The following is a 22,579-nucleotide window of genomic DNA, read 5'->3' on the forward strand; positions in this document are numbered from 1 at the left end:
AGATAAGGTTAGATTAGATTACTTACAGTGTGGAAACAGGCCCTACGGCCCAACAAGTCCACATCGACCCTCCGAAGAGCAACCCACCCAGACCCATTCCCCTACATTTAAATCTTCACCTAACACTATAGGCAATTTAGCATGGCCAATTCACCTAGCCTGCACATTTTTGGACTGTGGGAGGAAACCCACGCAGACACAGGGAGAATTTGCAAACTCCACAGATAGTTGCCTGAGGCAGGAATTGAACCTGGGTCTCTGGCGCTGTGAGGCAGCAGTGCTAGAAAAAGTTTTAAATCTCAAACCCTGTTAAATACCACAGCAATGGCATTCACCCATCATCATATAAAAAGAGATTGAAGCCAAGAATAAATTATAAATCATCAAACCTCTTGAAATCAGCAATGAGCTTCACATCAGCTATCACCAATTTATGTTCGACAATCATATGTCTGAGCAGGTTTTGTTGATCTTCCGCAGGACAACTAACTTCACAAAATATGCAAGGTAATATCAAGGATGTGAGCTCATCAGAATTGCAACACGGAGACTCTGGCAAGGAGAGGGGCTCCAATATCCAGTCTTTTTTTTCTGAAAAAATATGAAATTACTGCATTAGTTAAGTGAATAACACTTTCAATCAGCAGTCTATCAACTATTTATAATGCTTTCTACCAGAAGGAAAATTCTACAACATTTTGGATCATGTCGGCTCAGTCCCACCATCTTCTGTTTGTGAAACGCACGAGTGCATCAACCTGGGATGAATTGTGACTCCTGCTTCAAGTCAGCACCACCATATATTCTGTTTTATTCATAAGCCACGACATGGACTGCCTCTTCAATATGGCAAATTGAAAACTTCTCTTCACCACGCTGACGAGAAACACTTTGCATACTCTCAGAAGGAATCAATTTAACTCATGAACAAGAGGAATTTAGGCATTTGGATTATTAGTTTGCTACCAGACAAACATGGGAATATGAACAATGTGTGCATTGGGAAAGTTAGAATTTCTCTACAGCTAGTACATTGTAGTAACTCAATCACAAATTGCTGAAAATTTCTATCATTAGGTGGGATGATTGTGTGTGTAAATGTTACTTTCTACAAAGGAAGTTACCTCTCTCTCCTTTTTCTTTGATAATCAATTTAAACAACAAGTAAGATAAACCAACAAAACTGCCAAATGGAAAACAGGTCTATCACTCATTAAAATACTAGCAATAGAATAAAGACAAGGAGGAGGCTTTTTGTCTTCTAAAAAAGTCTAAGAGAGAAAGGCAAGAAGTTGGAATTTGAGGAAATAGCTCTACTTGAACAGCTAGTGTTAGAATATAGAACAGTACAGCACAGCACAGACCCTTCGGCCCTCGATGTTGTGCCACCCGTTTTTCCTACTCTAAAATCAAACTAACCTACAAACCCTTCATTTTACTATCATCCACGTGCCTATTCAAGAGTCACTTAAATGACCCCACTGTTATACCACCACTACTAGCAGTGCATTCCCTACATGTACCACACTCTGTCTAAAGAACCTACCTTCGACGTCGCCCCTAAACCTTCCTCTAATCACCTTAAAATTATATCCCCTCATGATAGCCATTCCCATCCTAGGAAACTGTCTCTAGCTATCCACTCTATTTATGCCGTTCATCATCTTGTATCATCTTCTACACCTCTATCAAGTCACCTCTCATCCTTCTTCACTCCACAGAAAAGCCCAAGCTCTCTCAACCTCTCTTCATAAGACATACTTTGCAGTCCAGGCAGCATCCTGGTATATGTTCTCTGCACCCGCTCGAAAACTTCCACTTCCTTACCATAATGAGACAACCAGAACTGAACACAATATTTCAAGTGAGGTCTAATCAGAATTTTACAGAGTTGCGGCATAAGTTCACGACTCTTAAACTCAATCCCCCTGCTAATGAAAGCTAACACACCATACCCATTCTTAACAACCTAACAACTTGGATGGTTTAATGGACTTGGACGAACCTATGGATATGGACCACAACATCGCTCTATTCGTCCACACTGCCAAGAATCGTACCTTTAACCCTGTAATCTGCATTCAAATTTAACCTTTCAAAATTAATCACTTCACACTTTCCCAGGTTGACTTCCGTCAGCCAATTCTTAGCCCAGCTTTACATCTTGTCAATGTCCCATCGCAAACTACAACAGCTCTCCACACTATCCACAACTCTACCAACCTTTGTGTCATCAGCGAACTTACTGACCCACCCTTCCACTTCCTCATCCAAGTCATTTATAAAAATCATACAGAGTAGAGGTCCCAGAACAGACTGCTGCGGAACACCACTTGTTACCGAGTTCCAGGCTGAATACTTTCGATCTCCTACTACCCTCAGTCTTCTGTGGGCCAGTCATTTCTGTACCCAAACAACCAGACTCCACTATATCCCATTCCTTCTTAGTTTCTGCATGAGCCTACCATGGGGAACCTTGTAAAACGCATTCTTAAAATCCATACACACCACATCCACTGCACCATATTCATTAAAGTGTTTTGACACATCCACAAAAAATTCAATAAGGTTTGTGAGGCATGACCTTCCCCTCACAAAGCCCTGCTGACGATCTCTAATCAAGCTCTGCTTTTCCAAATAATCACAAATCCTGTCTCTCGGAATCCTCTCCAATAATTTACCCACCCCCAATGCAAGACTGACTGGTCTATCATTCCCAGGGTTATTCCTATTCCCTTTCTTGAACAGGCGAATAACATTTGCCAACCACCATTTATCTGGTACCACTCCAGCGGACAGTGAGGATGCAAAGCTCATCACCAAAGGCGCAGCTATCTCCTCCCTCATTTCTCATAGCAAACTTGGGGATATCTGTCTGGCCCAGGGAAATTTCCTATTCTCACGCATTTCAAAATTTCCAGCACATCATTCTTCTTAACGTCAACCTGTTCAACCTGTCCTTACAAATGACATAGTCCCTCTCACTAGTGAATACTGAAGCAAAGTATTCATTAAGGACTGCCTCTCTCTCTTCCAACTCCAAGCACAAGTTCCTTCCACTATCCCTGATCAGCCCTAACCTTACTCTGGCCATTGCGTTATTCTTCACTTAAATAAGTCCCTTAATCCTCGCCACCAAGGATTTTTCATGCCTCCTTTTAGCTCTGCTAAGTCCATTCTTCTCTTCTTTCCTTCCTACAAAATCTGATTTTTATAACAAAAAAAGGCTTTGGATAATTTTGTTTCATGCTTCCTCTCCTGAAGGGGTGGTCTTATAGAGGTTTATAAAATCATTAGGCACATAGATAAATTGAATAGCAAAGGTCTTTTCTCTAAAATTGGAGGGCATAGTTTTAAGGTGAGAGGAGAAAGATTTAAAATGTACTTCCGAGTGGCAACATTTTCACACTGAGACTGTTCAAATGTGGAATGAGTAGGCAGAGGAAATAGTAGATGTAGTACAATTTCAACATTTAAAAGGCACTTAGGTACATGAACAGGAAAAGTTTAGAGAGATATGGGCCAAATGCAGGCAAGTGGGACGAGTTTAGTTTGGGAGACTTGGTTAGCATGGTCAAGTTAGAACAAAGGGTCTGTTTCTTAAGTAGTCCTGTAAAACTTTGTACCAACAGGGCTTATTCGTCAACAAGAGAATATCAGCAGATGATGTGACCTGTCTTCATTTGATATACTTTCTAATCAAACTAAATCAGTGATGATGAGGAGGTGCCGATGTTGAACTGGGGTGGATAAAGTTAAAAATCACACACCAGGTTAAAGTCTAACAGAAATCATAGTGTCATGCAACTGATAAGACAATGTCTGAGCTGAGATGTCACTTTTTTAAAGAAAACCTTCAGTTATCTTGGGAATGTGACTTGAAAGAAGTTCTGGGATTTACATATTAATGAATCAAAATCTGCAATCCATTCTGAAAGATGGAAAACTTAACAGCAAGCTAAGTTTGCTCAACATATCATATCAGTTGCATGACACTGATCTTGTGCAATAAATTCTGCGTCTTACGATCCTGTCCCATTAGTTACCTGATGGATGAGCATCGCTCTGAAAGTTAGTGCTTCCAAATAAACCTGCTGGACTATAACCTGGTGTTGTGTGATTTTTAACTAAAACAATTACATCATTTCACATCTCTGGAACAGGTGAAACTTGAACTTTAGTCTCCTGGCTTAAAGATAGGGACACTATCCCCATACTATGGAAGCAAAACCCTGACTTTATTTTACAATCAGATTTCCAGTGACTGCAATCAAAGCAACAGCCCTGTCTCTTGCCTTATATTCATAAACCAAGATACTCAAGAAAACCAATGCAACATACAGCTGGATGACCAAACTTAGCACTGACCAAGGAATGGAACTGCATCAGATCCATCTTGATTTGTATGGCACAGATCCCCATTGAATGATCAGGTAAGCTATTACAAAATTAATGTATTGTGCAAAACAGAGCATAAACAACAGAAAATAAAAGTAAGGATTTTTCTAGTGGCACATGTTCTCAAGTAAAGGAATACGTGAGTACAGGTAAAAGGTTATCCACAGTCATTTATTCACTTTCTCTGTACTATTTCCCATATTCTTAAAAAAAATAAATTACTCTTAAATACTCCAGAAGGGTCATTCAGTAAAACCTGTTAGTTATCTCAATCCAGCTCTTCCTTAAATTCAAAATAGCTTATTGAAAAAAATATGAATTAGGAAACCCATTCTTTTCACAGGCATATAATAAACCTTTAGATCTTTCACCCCGAGGGTGATGATTCTGGTCAATTGCAATCTCATTCATTTCTCATTTAATTTGTGGAATGATCTGGAATTTTGAAATGTTTCTCTTCTCTCAATTCATTGCGATGAACACTGTGCAAACATATCCAAATCTATCCTTGGTAGCCAACACTCACTCCTCTTCAGAGACTTTTGTTATGGCTGTGAGACTGACCCTGTACATCCAGTGTAAGGTGAGGTGCAAAAGGGCTCTTGTTGCACTAGGACACCTGCCTACTCCAGAACTATGTAATAACATCTCTGAACAGATTAGAAGATATGTATGGGAAGCTGCAATTCCCAGTTACAGTATCTCATATTTCATTGTTTCAATTCTGAATGTGCTATCATCATTGATGAGATCAACAACCAATACAGAAACTGACTGGGAATACAATGGGCAAAGTTTACAAATGCAGTTTTTAATTCCCCTGACAAAATCAAATGACAAGCTGTGACAACGCCAGATGTGTAAGTAATTGGTAACAAGTAATGAAACATATACAAAATGCACATTTTTAAATGCAGTCAATATCAAACACCATAGACAAACTGATAACATATTGTTTTATGCCAAGTACACAGGAACTGCTATAACCTTTGGAATTATTAGCTCTAGAAAAGTATGGATGCTCATGATGTGATGAATATAATCAACACAGGCATCAGTGAACATTATGTAATATGGGGGTAGTGCAGCAAGGTGAAATTGAGTTATATCGATTGTAATTGCACTGAATTGCAAAACAGGTCCTAAATGCCAAAAAAAACCCTACTCTTGCCTCTATTCCTTATAGTCTCAATGTCACGGATGTATTCTCTAAATATCAAATGATCCTGAGAACTAATCGCCCTAAACCGGAGAACATGCACCCACACTCGACCATGACTAGCCATTAGTTGAGCTATGACGCTCCACATATTCACTTTTATTTACATCTCAGTCCTTTGTACTTTGGGATAGTCGGTCACTTTGGTCTACAACAGGTTAGTCCACCACGTTTCACTTAAAACGTGTAACTTCTGCTGCTTTGGACTCAGTTTCCCGTGTCAATGCGTGACCTTTCCCCCGTACTGAATGTCGCCATAGTGGCGTTGATTAATACATAGCAAACACCCCCCACCCCCGGCTGTTTCTCCCAGGACGAGGAATCACTGAAAATATTTTATGATAGGAGTCCCCACCTTCAGCAGCTGCAATGCCCATCGCCGCCATCACATCCCCACCCTCACGGATCATTCATGGACAAGATGAGGGAGGGATCTCCGATCAGAAACCATAACAACCACATTGCAACCAATCGTCACCCGACCGGTAGTGACGCATGGGCAAATCTCGCGCGGCCTTCAGGCTGCGTTTTGTAGTCTCGAGCTCCACCTCCAGCCAGGGTCAGGAGACCGGAGAGGACTCCGTCTCCCACAAGACACCACGCAACCTGCGTGAGTCATTTTGGGGGGGTGGGGCAGATGAGACCGACCCCCGAGACTACATTTCCCATAACACCACGCGGGAATGTTCAGCAATCCAGACTACAACTCCCAGCGAGCTCTGCGATCGCCCGGGTTCCAACCCGTCCAAAGGCTGAACAATGGTCCCGCGGAGAAACTGCTCAATAACTAGGGCGCGCTAGGGGACAAGTTTTATTCTTGCGCAAAACATATGCATTTATCGTATATTTATGTCGACAATGTGGATACCGACAGACAATGAGAAATACGGTGTGGGTGAGTGAATTGCTGTGCATTTTTGTTTTTGTCTCTTTCTTTTTATTCAATGAGTTGGTCTGGTACCAGTGTCGTTGCGGAGAGCAAAGCCCGATTTATCAGAAAAATCTGTGGAGAACTGATTCGACCACTATAATAATGTTACCGCTTCCATAACGGTGCGAACTGTTATCCCCGCTGGCAGATAGCAGCAGGTCTTGCTGAAAATTGCCTCTTTTCACTTTCCCGTTGCTTGTTCGCCTCGGAAATGCCCTTGTTGATAAGGAGAGGGAGAAACGTAGGATGCCCTTCTTGCTTTGTGGTCTCGTTAATCTTTCCCATTTAGCATTCCCCACATCTTTCCGAAACATTCGCTCCCTAATTTGTCTTTCTCTGCCTTTGTGTCGCTTTGCCTCATTACGATATTTGCACCTGATAATTACTATTTGCCTTCTGTTGATAAAACCAGTAAGCCTGTTTCTTATTAGGGGAGACAAAGGTTGGTAGCGTGCCTTGATACAGATCTACAGAATATTACATTCAAGTGACATAATCCATCCGTTTGTGTTGGCTGAGGCTCACAGCTTCAATTTGTTCTTTGTGATCTGGGTGTAATGATCAGAGTTGTGTAAAGTTTAGCAAGCGATAAATGATACTGCGCTGATCGATAAACGAATAGGACAAGCTGACCTGAAACGTTTCTCCCATTAATTATTAAAAACAGAACAAACGGGCTCCCAAAAGGACCGGGTACTACTCGATTTTTTTTTGTAATTTGGTGAAACAACAAAGCAGTGCAATCTGGATATTACCGCCGCTGCTCAGCGGGACTACGGTTCAATGTAAGACTGATATGAAAACCGCTTCATTTTTACACAGCGGGTGATGGGATTCAAGAAAACAATAACGTGAGGTATTTAACCTATCTGGATATTTCAATAACACTTGTACTAATGCCGTTGTAATCATTATTAAAGTCAGTCCCCGGGCAAGTGTTGTTGGAGAAGGTGAAAGGTTTATGTGTCAGCACATTTATTCTGGATTCTTTGTGAATGGAGCTCAACAATGAGTCAGAGCTGGTTAATACCCAGATCGCTCAGATGTCCTTCACATTGCCTAAATATGTCGGTTTGTGAATTCCGCTGACTAAATGCTGACCTCGTCCGCCTTTGGAAGAAATGTTCTTGCCGGGCGCATCTGGGTTTCTCCCTATGATCAATGGCTATTGAAGTTTCCATTTCCCACTGCAATTTAGCCAAAGCTGTGCTGTGTTGCAAGTTTGTGGGATTTAAACAAGACAGACTGCAGCTTTTCATCTGCTCACGCTCTGATTCGATCTGGTGGATTTGGACCGTGGGACCGGCTTACCTTCTCATGTCAACTCTGCAGCAATGAGCGAGGCCAGGATCTCAATTCGTGTTTAATTCAGTCGAGAGGACGTGGGGCGCGCAAGTTCCCACGTTAATAGTTGGTCAAATAAAGTGTCGTTTTAGAAGCATCATGCTGATGACTGATTTGCAGACTTTGTGCTGCAGATTAAGGGTTAATGCCCGAAACGTCGATGCTCCTGCTCCTCGGATGCTGCCTGACCTGCTGTGCTTTCTCAGCACTACACTCTCGACTTTGTGCTACAGAGTCAATGCATTCGGCTGGTGATAGAGAGCAGTTTGTCCCACCCTGGAACAAGTTGATTTTTTAAGAGAATCCGTGTCTATTGCATATTAACTGCAATTTGCAATAGTAGGCAGTTTTTCAGTCTTCAAATTGTGTGTCCAGGACCCGGAAAGTGGATCATCTTTGTGATCTCCACACCCAGGTAACTGCAACAATTTGAATTCTGTTTTAATCAGCTGGTTTGGACATGCAACGAGACACCCTCGGAACAGGCGGGACTTGAACCTTCTGGTCAAGCGGTTGGGGCACTACCCCTGAGAAGACAATATCCTCTTAGATCAATAACTAGTCAGCAATTTTTTTTGTCCCCTTCGGGTTATATCTCAATCGAGAGTGTGGAGCTGGAAAAGCACAGCAGCTCAGGCAGCATCCCAGGAGCAGGGGGAATCGACGTTTCGGCCAAAAGCCCTTCATCAGGAATTTTTCTCTCATCCCGCTACAATCAGTGGATAATAATGACTGCAATCTATAATATTATGAAGGAAAATTTGAAAGTTTGGTAAAGGTGAGGGGATGAGACTAGCTTGTCAAGACCAGATGGTATCTTCAGTGGGTGCAGTTTGATAACAAAATTGTCAATTCTCTTTGCCGATTCTTGATCTCTGGAATAACTAGTTTGTAACGTTAAGCTTTTTTTTTATAAAAGAGGATTTAACTTATTTTTAATCAACCTGCTCAGAGATGTTATTGCACACCTCTCTGGCAGGTGTGACTTTAACACGGGCTTCCCTATCCACTGGCAGGGACAACACCACTGCGCCACGAGAAATGATTACAATCGGGAGGGGATTTCTCCGTCATTCGGACATCACCTTCAGTATTGAGGCTGCTTTGCAATGACGATGGAGTTGTATTCTGAGGACAATCTGATGTCGGCCCGCGAGGTTGCCCTCTGGGGAACTCTCTCCAAATGGTGTTAATCCTGATTCTCTCACAGCATAAGTAAATCAGTACATTCTCCTGGATGCTCCATACACCCAAACAGCAATTCTAAGACTTTTTTGTTGAAGAATCTGTACTCTCAGAACACAACTTTTTCGAGATGGTCAGAAGGAAAAAGAAACCTGCACATTACATCTTGTAGCGAGTTTCAGATTCCCCCCCAAAAAACACCAATTCGGTAGGCCACCCAGCAGCTGTGGGACGAACAGATAGAAATTCAGGTTTTAGCACCTTCATTGAAATTGCTCTGTCATAAGGTCGATTCTCATCTTGTTTGCTGGCCGTTGATGTCTGACAACGCTGTTGCTCCTGCATTTTCTGATTTTAAAAAAAAATTACCGGCCAGACACAGTTTTTTTTTCCATATGCCCAAAGGCAGCGCGTGGCCTGGAACCTGGAAATGTGGATATTGTTAGCAGTGAATAGCATCTTGTAGCTCTCCGTCTTCACAACTGCAGCTTTTATATATTTTTTAAAAGTTACTAAACACTGGACAGCCGAGAAACCAGCAAAACAATCCAGGTGACGCCCGCTCGAAACTGTAAATTTAAATCAGGACTTTCTCTTGTGGGTTTCCTTTGGCTGAAATTTACTTCAGAAACAAAAGGACAATTGTGGGTTCTGTGGGGCAGAATAACAAAAGTCAGCGATGACGCGGCCTGAAATTAAAACTACACAAATGTTTGCTTAGAATCTCTTGTGAGAAATCCCTCGAGTTGTGGTTGCCAAGAGGTGAATTTTGAACTTGTTGGGGAATTCTTGTTGGTGTTTCCAGAATAGTCGAAACCCCATTCACCGAGAAAGAGTTTCAAGTTTGTGATGAGGAAGCTGAATCTTTTTGAACCCAGAAATTGAGCACAATGAACATCAACATAACAACAATAGGCAGACTTTATTTTGCTTAGGTATATAGGTCTCAGAATAAAGCTTTTACCTGCACATTACTTCTCCACATTTTAAAACAAAATAAAACGCTGATTGCTAGAATTGTTTTGTGCTGTGGTTTACTTTTAATGGGCGCAATTTAAGCAATTGTGCATGTAGCCTTCGGTTTAATAGTTTAGCATGTATCTAATAAATGCAGTATCATTTACATACAGATATCTATATATCAAATATATCTATGAAAGCTTGGTCAAATGGGTGGAATGCTTTCAACCCCACTTTTACCTAAGGAACAGACTATTGATCATGATGACGGTTGTAACTCTTCGCCAGGGGAAGATTTCCACCTGTTGCTTATATATTTGCAAACTGTTTTACTACTTAATAAAACTTGGATTTCAGTAGCTGATACAATTAGCAACAGTGGTATTATACATGCTTAAAACAAATCTTCCTGCAACTTGATGGAAAATATCAGTCCTGATGAAATTGTTAAAAATCAGACCACACCAGGTTGTAGTCCAACAGGTTTATTTGGAATCAGTAAAAACTGATAAATGGTTACTTAAGAGCAATGATAACTCTTGAAGTTCTGAAACACAGAATTGAAATATAAATTTAATCAAGGTGATTGCATACTTTTTTTTGAGGAAATTAAAATTATACTAATGGTTGGTTACACAATTAAAAGCTCAAAGACCATTTACTTCATCCATCAAAACAAAATAAATCCAGTGGAGTTCCTTGTGAAACATTCTCTTTTTAGGGTCATAATGCAAGTAATTCTGTATTAATAGATGTAATATTACTGGTACTCTGGAACATTAAGATTGCAAAAATTCATAAAATGTATTTTCTAATCTTTAGCCTGTTGACCTTTTGTATCTGAAATATTATATGGCAAATAGGCTGCTGATCTATCGTACCACATGATTGTTATAGATCCAAAGCCGGAATTTTTTCAGCTCTCTGCAAGATCAACTCAGATACTTTCATTCCCCTACCTTATCCCTGAAGCGCTAGTTTCATTTTGGCAGCCCTGATAGACTCTGTCTCTGTCAAAAAGTGAATTTCTTTTGGCGATCACTTCTCGTGTTGCTCCCAGTCTGCTGTTACAGTTCCTCCCTATCGCCAATTTCTGTTTCTGGAGAAGCAGCATGAGAAGGAAGGAGGGAACCTGTGACTGGGGAAGCTGGTGTAACATGGAGAGAGACAAACTGTGACTGAAAGAACAGCTCTTCGCAGATGCCGTCTCACCCATGCCCACTTCTCCTACACTCAAATTCTGCTGGTCTTCTAGCTAGATGCATATGCTTGCAATTGTTCAGTCCCAAACTGCTGAGGAGCCAAAAAATAAAATATAATGGGGCAACCATTCTTGAATTTTTCACCTAATTTCACAGACTACTTGTGATATCCTGAGGGGGCAAATTCATCCTCCATCCTGTGTACTTTATCCTAAACATGTCTTGCAAAATGGGTACAGTTCTTTTCGATTTCTTTGTCTCGCCCCTTCTTGACTTTGCCTCACTAAATTTCCTGGCATCCTCTCCTACAAGGAGAATAGCCTCAGTTTATCAAACCTATTTGCATAATTGAAGACTTTATATCTTTGCAACCGCTGTCATAAGTGTTTTTTGTACCCTCCAGCATCCTTCCTAAAATGTGACACTTAGAACTGAACATGGTGCTCTAATTGAAGTGAAAGTGATGTTTAATAAAGGTGTACTGTTACTTCATTTTTTTTGCACTCTGTGCCTCTATTTATACAGTTTGTAGCCCAAGATCCCATATGCCTTTATAACCACATTTGACTTGCTCAACCACTTAAAAATCTATTGCTGCATCTCCTTGAGAAATGTTTTTCCTTGACTTCATATTGTCCCTCCTTATTCTTCTTGTCAAAATGTGTCACTTCACACTCTGCATTGTTTCACCTTTCTATTGGGTGTCCATTCCACCAGCCTTCTGGTATCCTCTTGTAGTCTATTGCAAACCTCATTGTTCGCAATACTTAAATGTTTTGAGTCATCTGTGAATTTTTAAGGCTGTGACTGACACACTTAGGTCTAGATCATTGCTCCTTTTTTTTTGACTTGTCGTAATCATTGTACTGATGCCTGGGAAATCCCACTCTATGTATTCTTGCAGTCTGAAAAAAACAACTGGTGCTATTTCCTGTCACCTAGACAACATCAGAGCTATTCTGCCACTTTTTATTTATTCTGTGGACTTCAGTTTTGTCAAATCTGTCATTTGGCATTTTGCCAATGCAACTTTGGGGGTTGCACTTGCCACCCATACATTGTGTGCCTGTAATGTTGCTTCCAGTAAAACAGCAGATTTATTTATTTGATTTGGCATTGGTGAATGCTAGACAAAACAGTTGCTATTGCAAGAAGCAACCTTTTAATGAACAATTTAATTTCTGGTGTTTAAATGGTGAATTTACTTGGATTTGAAATATTGTGGTGCATATTAGATTGAAGCAAAGCATGTCATCCATGTTAAGTAAACACAGGGACTAATTGTAGCACCTGGAGATAGTAATTAGCGTCCGAGCAACAACAGGCACACCAAGATGTTAGCAGTGCTAACCTTTAGACGTGCCTTAAAATTTATGTCACATTAATCTTTTTTTCTCAAAATGCCTATGTGGCTTGTAATAGTTTATTTAAGGCTCTTCTAAATGCCTTGCAATTTTTCACAATGTTAAGTGTATTATATAAATACATATTGCTTTTTCAAACTCTTTCTTGAGTTTTGTAAAGTGCTCATACGTTTCAGCCTCTTTAAGATTAGTCTGCATTAATTTGAGAGTTCATTTTAAGAAATGTTTTAATTTTAAACTGTTCCCAGTTTGGATTAGGTAAGCAATGTGTCTATGTTGAAATGATCTTCAGTCAATTGTTCTATTTCTGGAACAGAGTTCAATTAAGGAAATCTCCAGGCAATTGTTAAGTATTGCCTCAACTTCTTGAACTGACTTCATACATTGTAATTTGCAGCAACAAGACTTGAAATTAAGACTGCATCACCAGCAATCATCATAATAAGAGCAAATATGTAGAGAGATCTCAGATATCTGTCAGAATAATTAAGGTTGTAATAGTAGGGGATTTTAACTTTCCAAACAGACTGGAACTGCTACAGTGCGAAGGGCTTGGATGGGGAAGAGTTTGTTAAATGAGTTCAAGAAAATTTTTCTTTATCAAAATATAGATGTACCTGTAGAGATGGAGTAAAATGTGACCACCTCTTGAAATAAAGCAGGGCAAGTGACTGGTGTTAGTGTGGGAGCACTTTGGGATCAGTGATCGTAATTATTGTATGGTTTTAAAATACCTGTAGAAAACTGTAGGCCTTGTATAAATTTTCAAGTTCTTAATTGGAGTAAGGCAAATTTTGATGGTATGAGACAGGAACTTTCAAAAGTTGATTGGGGTAGACTGTTCACAGGGAAAGGGACAACTTTGGTAAGAGTAGGGAATGATGGTTGTTCCCTACAATATGAAACAAGGATAATTGAGGGTATGGTCAAGAATAACAAATCATATAATAGATATAGACAACTGGAATCAAGATGAATCCCTTTTAAGAATGGAAGGAGTGTAGGGACATTCTTAAGATCAAAATCAGGGCAAAAAGGGGATATGAGATAGCCTTGGCAGATAAGATTAAGGATAATCCAAAGAGATTCTACAAGTATATTAGGATCAAAAAAGCAACAAGGGAAAGAATAAGGCCCCTTAAAGATCAATGAGACCATTCTATGTTGAAACAGAGGAGATAAGAGATACTAAATGAATACTTTGTGTCAGTTTTTACTATGGAGAAAGAAAAGGAAGGAACTCTGGGAAATGAATATTGCAGAAGAGGAGGTGCTGGAGGTCTAAAAGTGGATCAATCTCTGGGATCTGATCAAGTGTATCCCAAAACATTGTGGGAAGTTAGGTAATAAATTGTGGAGCCCCAAACAGAGACCTTTGTATCATCTACAACCACAGGTGAGGTGCCAGAGGACTGGAAAGTGGCTGATGTTATACCTTTACTTATGAAAGGCTACAAGGAGAGACCTAGGAACCAAAGACCAGTGAGTATGTTGTTGAAGGGGGTTCTGAGAGATAGGATTTGCATGCATTGGGAGAGGCAAGGATTGAGTAGGGATAGTCAGCATGGCTTTGTGTGGGAAATCTTGTCTCGCACAAATTTTGATTTTTTTTTTGAAGATGTGAACAAAAAGATTGAAGGCAGTGTGGTACGTGTCATCTATATGGACTTTTGTAAAGTCTGTGACAAAGTTTTGGCATCAAAGTGTACTGCTGGAAAAGCGCAGCAGGTCAGGCAGCATCCAAAGAACAGGAGAATCGATGTTTCGGGCATCAGCCCTTCTTCAGGAATGAGGAAAGTGTGTCCAGCAGGCTAAGATAAAAGGTAGGGAGGAGGGACTTGGGGGAGGGGCGTTGGGAATGCGATAGGTGAGGGTGATAGGCTGGAGTGGGGTAGGGGCGGAGAGGTCAGGAAGAAGATTGCAGGTTAGGAAGGAAATCCCTTAGTTCGAGGGATTTGACTGAGACAAGGTGGGGGGAGGGGAAATGAGGAAACTGGAGAAATCTGAGATCATCCCTTGTGGTTGGAGGGTTCCAAGGCAGAAGATGAGGCGCTCTTCCTCCAGCTGTCGTGTTGCCATGGTCTGGCGATAGAGGAGTCCAAGGACCTGCATGACCTTGGTGGAGTGGGAGGGGGAGTTGAAGTGTTGGGCTACGGGGTGGTTGGATTGATTGGTCCGGGTGTCCCAGAGGTGTTCTCTGAAACGTTCCGCAAGTAGATGGCCTGTCTCCCCAATATAGAGGAGGCCACATCGGGTGCAGCGGATGCAATAGATGATGTGTGTGGAGGTGCAGGTGAATTTGTGGTGGATATGGAAGTGTCCCTTGGGGCCTTAGAGGGAAATAAGGGGGGTAGGTGTGGGCGCAAGTTTTGCATTTCTTGCGGTTGCAGGGGAAGGTGCCGGGAGTGGAGGTTGGGTTGGTGGGGGGTGTGGACCTGATGAGGGAGTCACTGAGGGAGTGGTCTTTTCGGAACGCTGACAGGGGAGGGGAGGGAAATATGTCCCTGGTGGTGGGGTCCGTTTGGAGGTGGCGGAAAGGACGGCGGATGATACGCTGGACATGGAGGTTGGTGGGGTGGTAGGTGAGCACCAGTGGGGTTTTGTCCTGGTGGCGGTTGGAGGGGCGGGCTCAAGGGCGGAGAAGCGGGAAGTGGAGGAGATGCGGTGGAGGGCATCATCAACTACGTCTGGGGGGACATTGCGGTCCTTGAAGAAGGAAGCCATCTGGGTGGTACGGTTTTGGAACTGGTCCTCCTGGGAGCAGATGCGGCGGAGACGAAGGAATTGAGAATATGGGATGGCGTTTTTACAGGGCCAGGGTGGGAGGAGGTGTAGTCTAGGTAGCTGTGGGAGTCAGTCGGTTTATAGTAAATGTCCGTGTCGATTCGGTCACCCGAGATGGAAATGGAAAGATCGAGGAAGGGGAGGGAGGAGTCTGAGACGGTCCAGGTGAATTTGAGGTCTGGGTGGAAAGTGTTGGTAAAGTGGATGAACTGTTCAACCTCCTCGTGGGAGCACGAGGTAGCGCCGATACAGTCATTGATGTAGCGGAGGAAAAGGTGGTGGGTGGTGCCAGTGTAGCTGCGGAAGATGGACTGTTCCACATATCCTACGAAGAGGCAGGCATGGCTGGGGCCCATGCGGGTGCCCATGGCTACTCCTTTGGTTTGGTGGAAGTGGGAGGATTGGAAAGAGAAGTTGTTCAGGGTGAGGACCAGTTCAGTCAGTCGAAGGAGGGTGTCAGTGGAAGGGTACTGGTTGGTACGGTGGGAAAGGAAGAAGCGGAGGGCTTTGAGCCCTTCGTGAGGGACTTAGATATGATGCAGAGCTGGGCTGAGGAGTGGCAGATGGAGTTCAACCCTGCCAAGTGTGAAGTTGTCCATTTTGGAAGAACAAATAAGAATGCGGAATACAGGGTTAATGGTAGGGTTCTTGGTCAGGTGGAGGAACAGAGGGATCTTGGGGTCTATGTACATAGATCTTTGAAGGTTGCCACTCAGGTGGATAGAGTTTGTAAGAAGGCCTATGGAGTATTATCGTTCATTAGCAGAGGGATTGAATTCAAGAGTCGTGAGGTGATGTTGCAGCTGTACAGGACTTTGGTTAGGCCACATTTGGAGTACTGTGTGCAGTTCTGGTCGCCTCACTTTAGGAAAGATGTGGAAGCTTTGGAGAGGGTGCAGAGAAGATTTACCAGGATGTTGCCTGGAATGGAGAGTAGGTCGTACGAGGATAGGTTGAGAGTTCTCGGCCTTTTCTCGTTGGAACGGCGAAGGATGAGGGGTGACTTGATAGAGGTTTATAAGATGATCAGAGGAATAGATAGAGTAGACAGTCAGAAACTTTTTCCCCGGGTACAACAGAGTGTTACAAGGGGACATAAATTTAAGGTGAACGGTGGAAGGTATAGGGGAGATGTCAGGGGTGGGTTCTTCACCCAGAGAGTGGTGGGGGCATGGAATGCGCTGCCCGTGGGAGTGGTAGAGTCAGATTCATTGGCGACCTTTAAGCGGCATTTGGATAGGTACATGGATGGGTGCTTAATCTAGGATAGAAGTTCGGCACAACATCGTGGGCCGAAGGGCCTGTTCTGTGCTGTATTGTTCTATGTTCTCTATGTTCTATGTGATGGGCGATGGAGGTGTACAGGGACTGGATGTCCATGGTGAAGATAAGGCATTGGGGGCCGGGGAAGCGAAAATCATGGAGGAGGTGGAGGGTGTGGGTGGTGTCCCGAACGTAGGTGGGGAGTTCTTGAACTAAGGGGGACAGGACCGTGTCGAGGTATGCAGAGATGAGTTCTGTGGGACAGGAGCAGGCTGAGACAATGGGTCGCCCGGGGCAGTCAGGTTTGTGGATTTTGGGCAGGAGGTAGAAACGGGCGGTGTGGGGTTGTGGGACTATGAGGTTGGAGGCGGTGGATGGGAGATCCCCTGAGGTGATGAGGTTATGGATGGTCTGGGAGATGATGGTTTGGTGGTGGGAGGTGGGGTAATGGTCAAGGGGGCAGTAGGAGGAGGTGTCTGCGGTGTTCACCTGGACCGTCTCAGACATGAGGAGGTTGAACAGTTCATCCACTTTACCAACACCTTCCACCCTGACCTCAAATTCACCTGGACCGTCTCAGACTCCTCCCTCCCCTTCCTAGACCTTTCCATTTCCATCTCGGGTGACCGAATCGACACGGACATTTACTATAAACCGACCGACTCACACAGCTACCTAGACTACACCTCCTCCCACCCTGCCCCCTGTAAAAACGCCATCCCATATTCCCAATTCCTTCGTCTCCACCGCATCTGCTCCCAGGAGGACCAGTTCCAAAACCGTACCACCCAGATGGCTTCCTTCTTCAAGGACCGCAATTTCCCCTCAGACGTAGTTGATGATGCCCTCCACCGCATCTCCTCCACTTCCCGCTTCTCCGCCCTTGAGCCCCGCCCCTCCAACTGCCACCAGGACAGAACCCCACTGGTCCTCACCTACCACCCCACCAACCTCCATGTCCAGCGTATCATCCGCCGTCCTTTCCGCCACCTCCAAACGGACCCCACCACCAGGGACATATTTCCCTCCCCTCCCCTGTCAGCGTTCCGAAAAGACCACTCCCTCAGTGACTCCCTCGTCAGGTCCACACCCCCCACCAACCCAACCTCCACTCCCGGCACCTTCCCCTGCAACCGCAAAAAATGCAAAACTTGCGCCCACACCTTACTTCCCTCTAAGGCCCCAAGGGACACTTCCATATCCACCACATTCACCTGCACCTCCACACACATCATCTATTGCATCCGCTGCACCCGATGTGGCCTCCTCTATATTGGGGAGACAGGCCATCTACTTGCGGAATGTTTCAGAGAACACCTCTGGGACACCCGGACCAACCAACCCAACCACCCCGTAGCCCAACACTTCAACTCCCCCTCCCACTCCACCAAGGTCATGCAGGTCCTTGGACTCCTCTATCGCCAGACCATGGCAACACGACAGCTGGAGGAAGAGCGCCTCATCTTCTGCCTGGGAACCCTCCAACCACAAGGGATGAACTCAGATTTCTCCAGTTTCCTCATTTCCCCTCCCCCCACCTTGTCTCAGTCAAATCCCTCGAACTCAGCACTGCCTTCCTAACCTGCAATCTTCTTCCTGACCTCTCTGCCCCCACCCCACTCCGGCCTGTCACCCTCACCTTGACCTCCCTCCACCTATCGCATTCCCAACGCCCCTCCCCCAAGTCCCCCCTCCCTACCTTTTATCTTAGCCTGCTGGACACACTTTCCTCATTCCTGAAGAAGGGCTTATGCCCGAAACGTCGATTCTCCTGTTCCTTGGATGCTGCCTGACCTGCTGCGCTTTTCCAGCAACACATTTTCGGCTCTGATCTCCAGCATCTGCTGTCCTCACTTTCTCCTCAAAGTTTTGGCACGGTCAACTAATTAGTAAAGCTGGATCACATAGGGATTCAAGGAGAGCTTGCCATTTGGATACAAAATTAGCTTGATGGTAGGAGTCAGGATGGTGGTAGAGGTTCGTTTCTTGCCCTGGAGGCCTGTGACCAGCAGTGTTCTGCAGGGATCGGTGCTGGGTCCACTTTCATTTATCGTTTATATAAATGATTTGGATGAGCATTTAGGAGGCATAGTTAGTGAGTTTGCAGATGGCAACAATTTTGATGCCATAGTGCCGCAGTAAAAAAAGTTATCTCAGATTATAAAGGGATCTTGATTAATTGGGCCAATAGGCTGAGGAGGAACAGATGGAGTTTAATTTCGATAAATGGGAGGTATTGCATTTTGGAAGGAAAACAAGGGCAGAGTTATTCAGTTAATGGGAGGGCCCTGGGTAGTGTTGTTGAACAGAGACCTTGAGGTCCAGGTACATATTACACCAGAGGATGATTTAAGAAGGCATTTAGACTGTTTGCCTTCATTTACCAGGATGCTTCCATGAACAGAGGATTTGAGTTATAAAAATAGGCTGACTTTCTTCACTGAAGCGCAGGAGGTTGAGGGTTGACCTTAGAGTTTTACAGGATTTAGGGGGATATTGATAAGGTGAGCAGCCAAAGATTTTTTCCCTTAGGTGAGGGAGTTCAAAACTAGGGGGCATATTTTTAAGATGAGAGGAGAAAGATTTGAAAAGAACATGAGGGGCAACATTTTCACACAGGGTGTTGTATATAGAATAAACTGCCAGGGGAAGTCTGAGATGAAGTCCACTTAGAATATTTAAAAGACATTTGGATAGATACATGAACAGGAAAGGTTTGGAAGGATATGGGCCAAATGCTAGCAAATGGAATTAGTTTAGCTTGGGAAGCTTGGTTGGCATGGATGAGTTGGATGCTATGATTCTATTGAATAAAGCTTTCATCTTGTTCAAAGTAACATTCATTGAACTTTTTTTTTCTTCTGTAACAACAAGATGTGGGTTTTGCTGTGTAGGCTAGTATTTGTTGGCCATTGCTAATGCCTTCCAAAGTAGTTATGTGCTGGCTTGACTCATTACAATTCAAATCAAATGCTGATGTTACACCAAAAAGCCGATAGAAAAAGGTTTTCAGGATCTTAACCAAGTGACAGTGAAGTACAGCAATATGATTCAAAGTCAAGATGGTGTGTGGCTTGGAGAGATCTTGCAGGTGTGTTTTCCATGTACGAGCTGCTCATATCCTTGTGGTGCAGAGTCACTGTTTTGGAACATGCTGTTGATGGAGTCTTGGATAGTTAGTGCAGTGTACCTTTTGTAGATGGTACAAGCTGCTGCCATTGTCCACCTCTGGGGAGAACTGATAGTGAAGGTGTTGGAGAGTGTTTCACCGTATTCATGACTTGTAATGATGGATGGTTGGCAGACACTGAGGAGCCTGGAACTTGATTCTTTGTCACAGAATTCCCAGTCTCTGACCTACTCTTGTCGCCACAGTATTGTATTGCTGATTCAGTTGAGCTTTTGGACCGTGCTCACCTCCCAAAAATAGGAGATTCATCGATGGTAATGCCATAGATTGTTGAGGGGGATAGTTAGATTCTGTTAGTGACAGCCATTGCTTGGCACTTGTGCAGTTTGAATGTTATTTGCCATTTGTTAATCCAAATCTGGAGGTTCCTACATATGGGCATTGATGATAGCTTCAGTATCTGAAGAGTGGCAAGTGGTTCTGAATGTTGTGCAATCATTAGCAAACATCCAAATTCTGTGATTCTATGGTGAAATGAAAGCAGCTGAAGATGGTTGGACCTTAGACACTGTGGAACCTTTGCAATGTTGTCCTGGAACTGAGGTAATTGACCTCCAATAACCACAATCGTCTTCCTTTGTGATTGATATGTCTTGAACCAGAGAGAGAGTTTTTGTCCTGATTACCACTGACTTCTACTTTGCTAGAGCTGCTTGATGTAATGTTTGGTCAAATGCTGCTTTGATGTCCAGTGCTTTTACACTCTTGTTGTGATTTTGCCTCCAGCAGGGTGCTTTACCTGATGCGACAATGCTGATGTTATTTTCTGAAACCTGATAATTGTTATTTCAGCTGATAATTAACTTCAAAAAATTACGTTCATCGGCACAATGACTTGGTCAACATTTAAAGTATTAGATTATAACAAGACCATGTTTCTGGTAGACTGTCATGCTTCAAGTGATCCCAGAGTAAGATGTTATATGGGACCTTCATACCCTTACATTATTTGCTATGATACAGTGCGATCATGAGTATGTTTCTGAAAAGCATATTGATGTACTCATTGAGATGCAATGCATTCTTTTTCCAAATATGATAACCTCTGTCAAACAGATATACGTGGTTGTACATAAGCATGTGTTGTCAATTCAATCAGTTCACAATCGATAAGACAGTTTACAAAAATAACACTTCTAAGTGCACTGTGTTTTGGAATGTTTGGGTAGTTGATTGTTGATACCTTTCTACTGAGCATAATCCCTTCTCTGTTGCATTGCTGAATTTTATACAGCACAAGAATGCCACGATCATTGGGGCATTCAGCCCCACTATTATTAATTGTCATTAGAGGTGAAAACTTGCTTAAAATACTGAATTAACCACTTTCAACTGACTGCCTAACTCAGATTAAAAAATGCACAGAAGGTTTCTGCATTACATCATAACTTTCTTTGCAGTCAGCTTGTTTTTTTTTAATTAACAGTGAGAAAGAAACATGAATTGCTCACATAAAACTCTATAACTTAAGATCTAACTTTTTTAAAATTCACATATTAATAGAACCTGACACAAGGAAGATCAATATTACAGGGGAGGGGGAGGGAAGAGAATTTTAAAAAGCGATGTCGATGAATTGTTTTCTTTCAACTCCTTTTGATCCTTTGCTAAAGACAAAAGGCTGTGACTATCCTGGTTCTCTGTCTTTAATACACTAGTTGAGGATATGCTCTTTCAGTTCCTCTGAAGTGGTTTTCCCCCCTTTCCTTTGAACAAAAGAATTTGCAGAGAAGGCAGTTTACAGAGAAATAAAGCTCACTGTCAGCAACAGTTACATTCATTACGTTGCTAAGTCATCAAGCAGTGCGAAATTAGAGAAGTAATCCATCATCATAATTCACTCCTTCCACATGCACTCTGAATAGGTCCAGAGCTACTTTTACCTAGGGAGTGGATGCAATGCCATCTGGATACAGAGGCTGCTTCTGTGACTGGACTTGACTTTTTAAGAAGTCACTCACAGGATGTGGGCATCGCTGGCTGAACCAGCATTTATTGCCCGTCCCTAATTGCCTTTGGAAAAGTGGTAGTGAACTGTCGTCTTGACCTGTTGCAGTCCACTTGGTAGACTGACAATTCCAGACGTTTTACCCAACAACACTGAAAGAACAGTGGCACATTTCCCAATCAGGATGGTGAGTGGCTTGAAGGGGAACTTGCAAGTGGTGGTGTTCCCATGTATCTGCTATCCCTGTCCTTCTAGATGGATGTGATTATGGGTTTGGAGTTGCTGTCTTATGAGCTTTGGTGAATTTCTGCAGTGCATGTTGTAAATGATGGTGATGGATGGAGTGCATGTTTGTGGATGTGATACCAATCAAGCATGCTGCTTTGGCCTGGATGGTGTTGGGATTTTCGTGTTGTTGAAACTACACTCATCCAGGCAAGTGGGGAGTATTCCATCACCATTCCTGACTTTTGTCTTTTAGATGATTTTTAGGGAGGCAGGTTATGTTTAACATGTGGCACATACATTAGAGTTGAGTCATACAGCATGAAAAGAGGCCTTTTGGTCCAACAATTCCATGCCAACCATGTTCCCAAACTGAACTAGTGCCACCTGCCTAGGTTTGGCCCATATCCCTCCAAATCTCTCCGATTCATGTACTTATCAAAATGTCTTTTAAATGTAACTGTACCTGCATCCAGCCTTCTGTTATAAAGGTACAGTACACACCTCCAGTCAAGTGAGAGAGGAAGCTCGCAAGGACTGATCGAAAGCCAAGTGTGCCAAAGAAG

General features: G+C 43.0%; 2 protein-coding genes across 8 annotated transcripts in view; one reads left to right on the top strand and one right to left on the bottom strand.

The window, feature by feature from the left end:
- znf277 (zinc finger protein 277) overlaps positions 1-6,085 on the bottom strand; it is a 68,024-nt gene extending 61,939 nt beyond the window's left edge. Inside the window, exons 1-2 of the mRNA XM_072552081.1 lie at positions 5,973-6,085; positions 390-591 (exon numbers count right to left, since the gene is read on the bottom strand). Coding sequence (XP_072408182.1) covers positions 390-591; positions 5,973-6,027 — 257 coding nt within the window. The 5' untranslated portion in view covers positions 6,028-6,085. The remainder of the gene's footprint in view (positions 1-389; positions 592-5,972) is intronic.
- Positions 6,086-6,338: 253 nt separating this feature from the next.
- The window catches only part of LOC140458056 (dedicator of cytokinesis protein 4-like), a 488,962-nt gene continuing 472,721 nt past the window's right edge, over positions 6,339-22,579 (top strand). For all 7 annotated transcript variants that reach the window (XM_072552082.1, XM_072552088.1, XM_072552083.1 and 4 more), the window contains exon 1: positions 6,339-6,512. In XM_072552082.1, the coding sequence (XP_072408183.1) occupies positions 6,467-6,512 (46 nt within the window). In that variant the 5' untranslated portion in view covers positions 6,339-6,466. The remainder of the gene's footprint in view (positions 6,513-22,579) is intronic.

Source organism: Chiloscyllium punctatum, chromosome 32, assembly GCF_047496795.1.
Source record: "Chiloscyllium punctatum isolate Juve2018m chromosome 32, sChiPun1.3, whole genome shotgun sequence".
In the NCBI taxonomy this organism is placed as follows: Eukaryota; Metazoa; Chordata; class Chondrichthyes; order Orectolobiformes; family Hemiscylliidae; genus Chiloscyllium; species Chiloscyllium punctatum.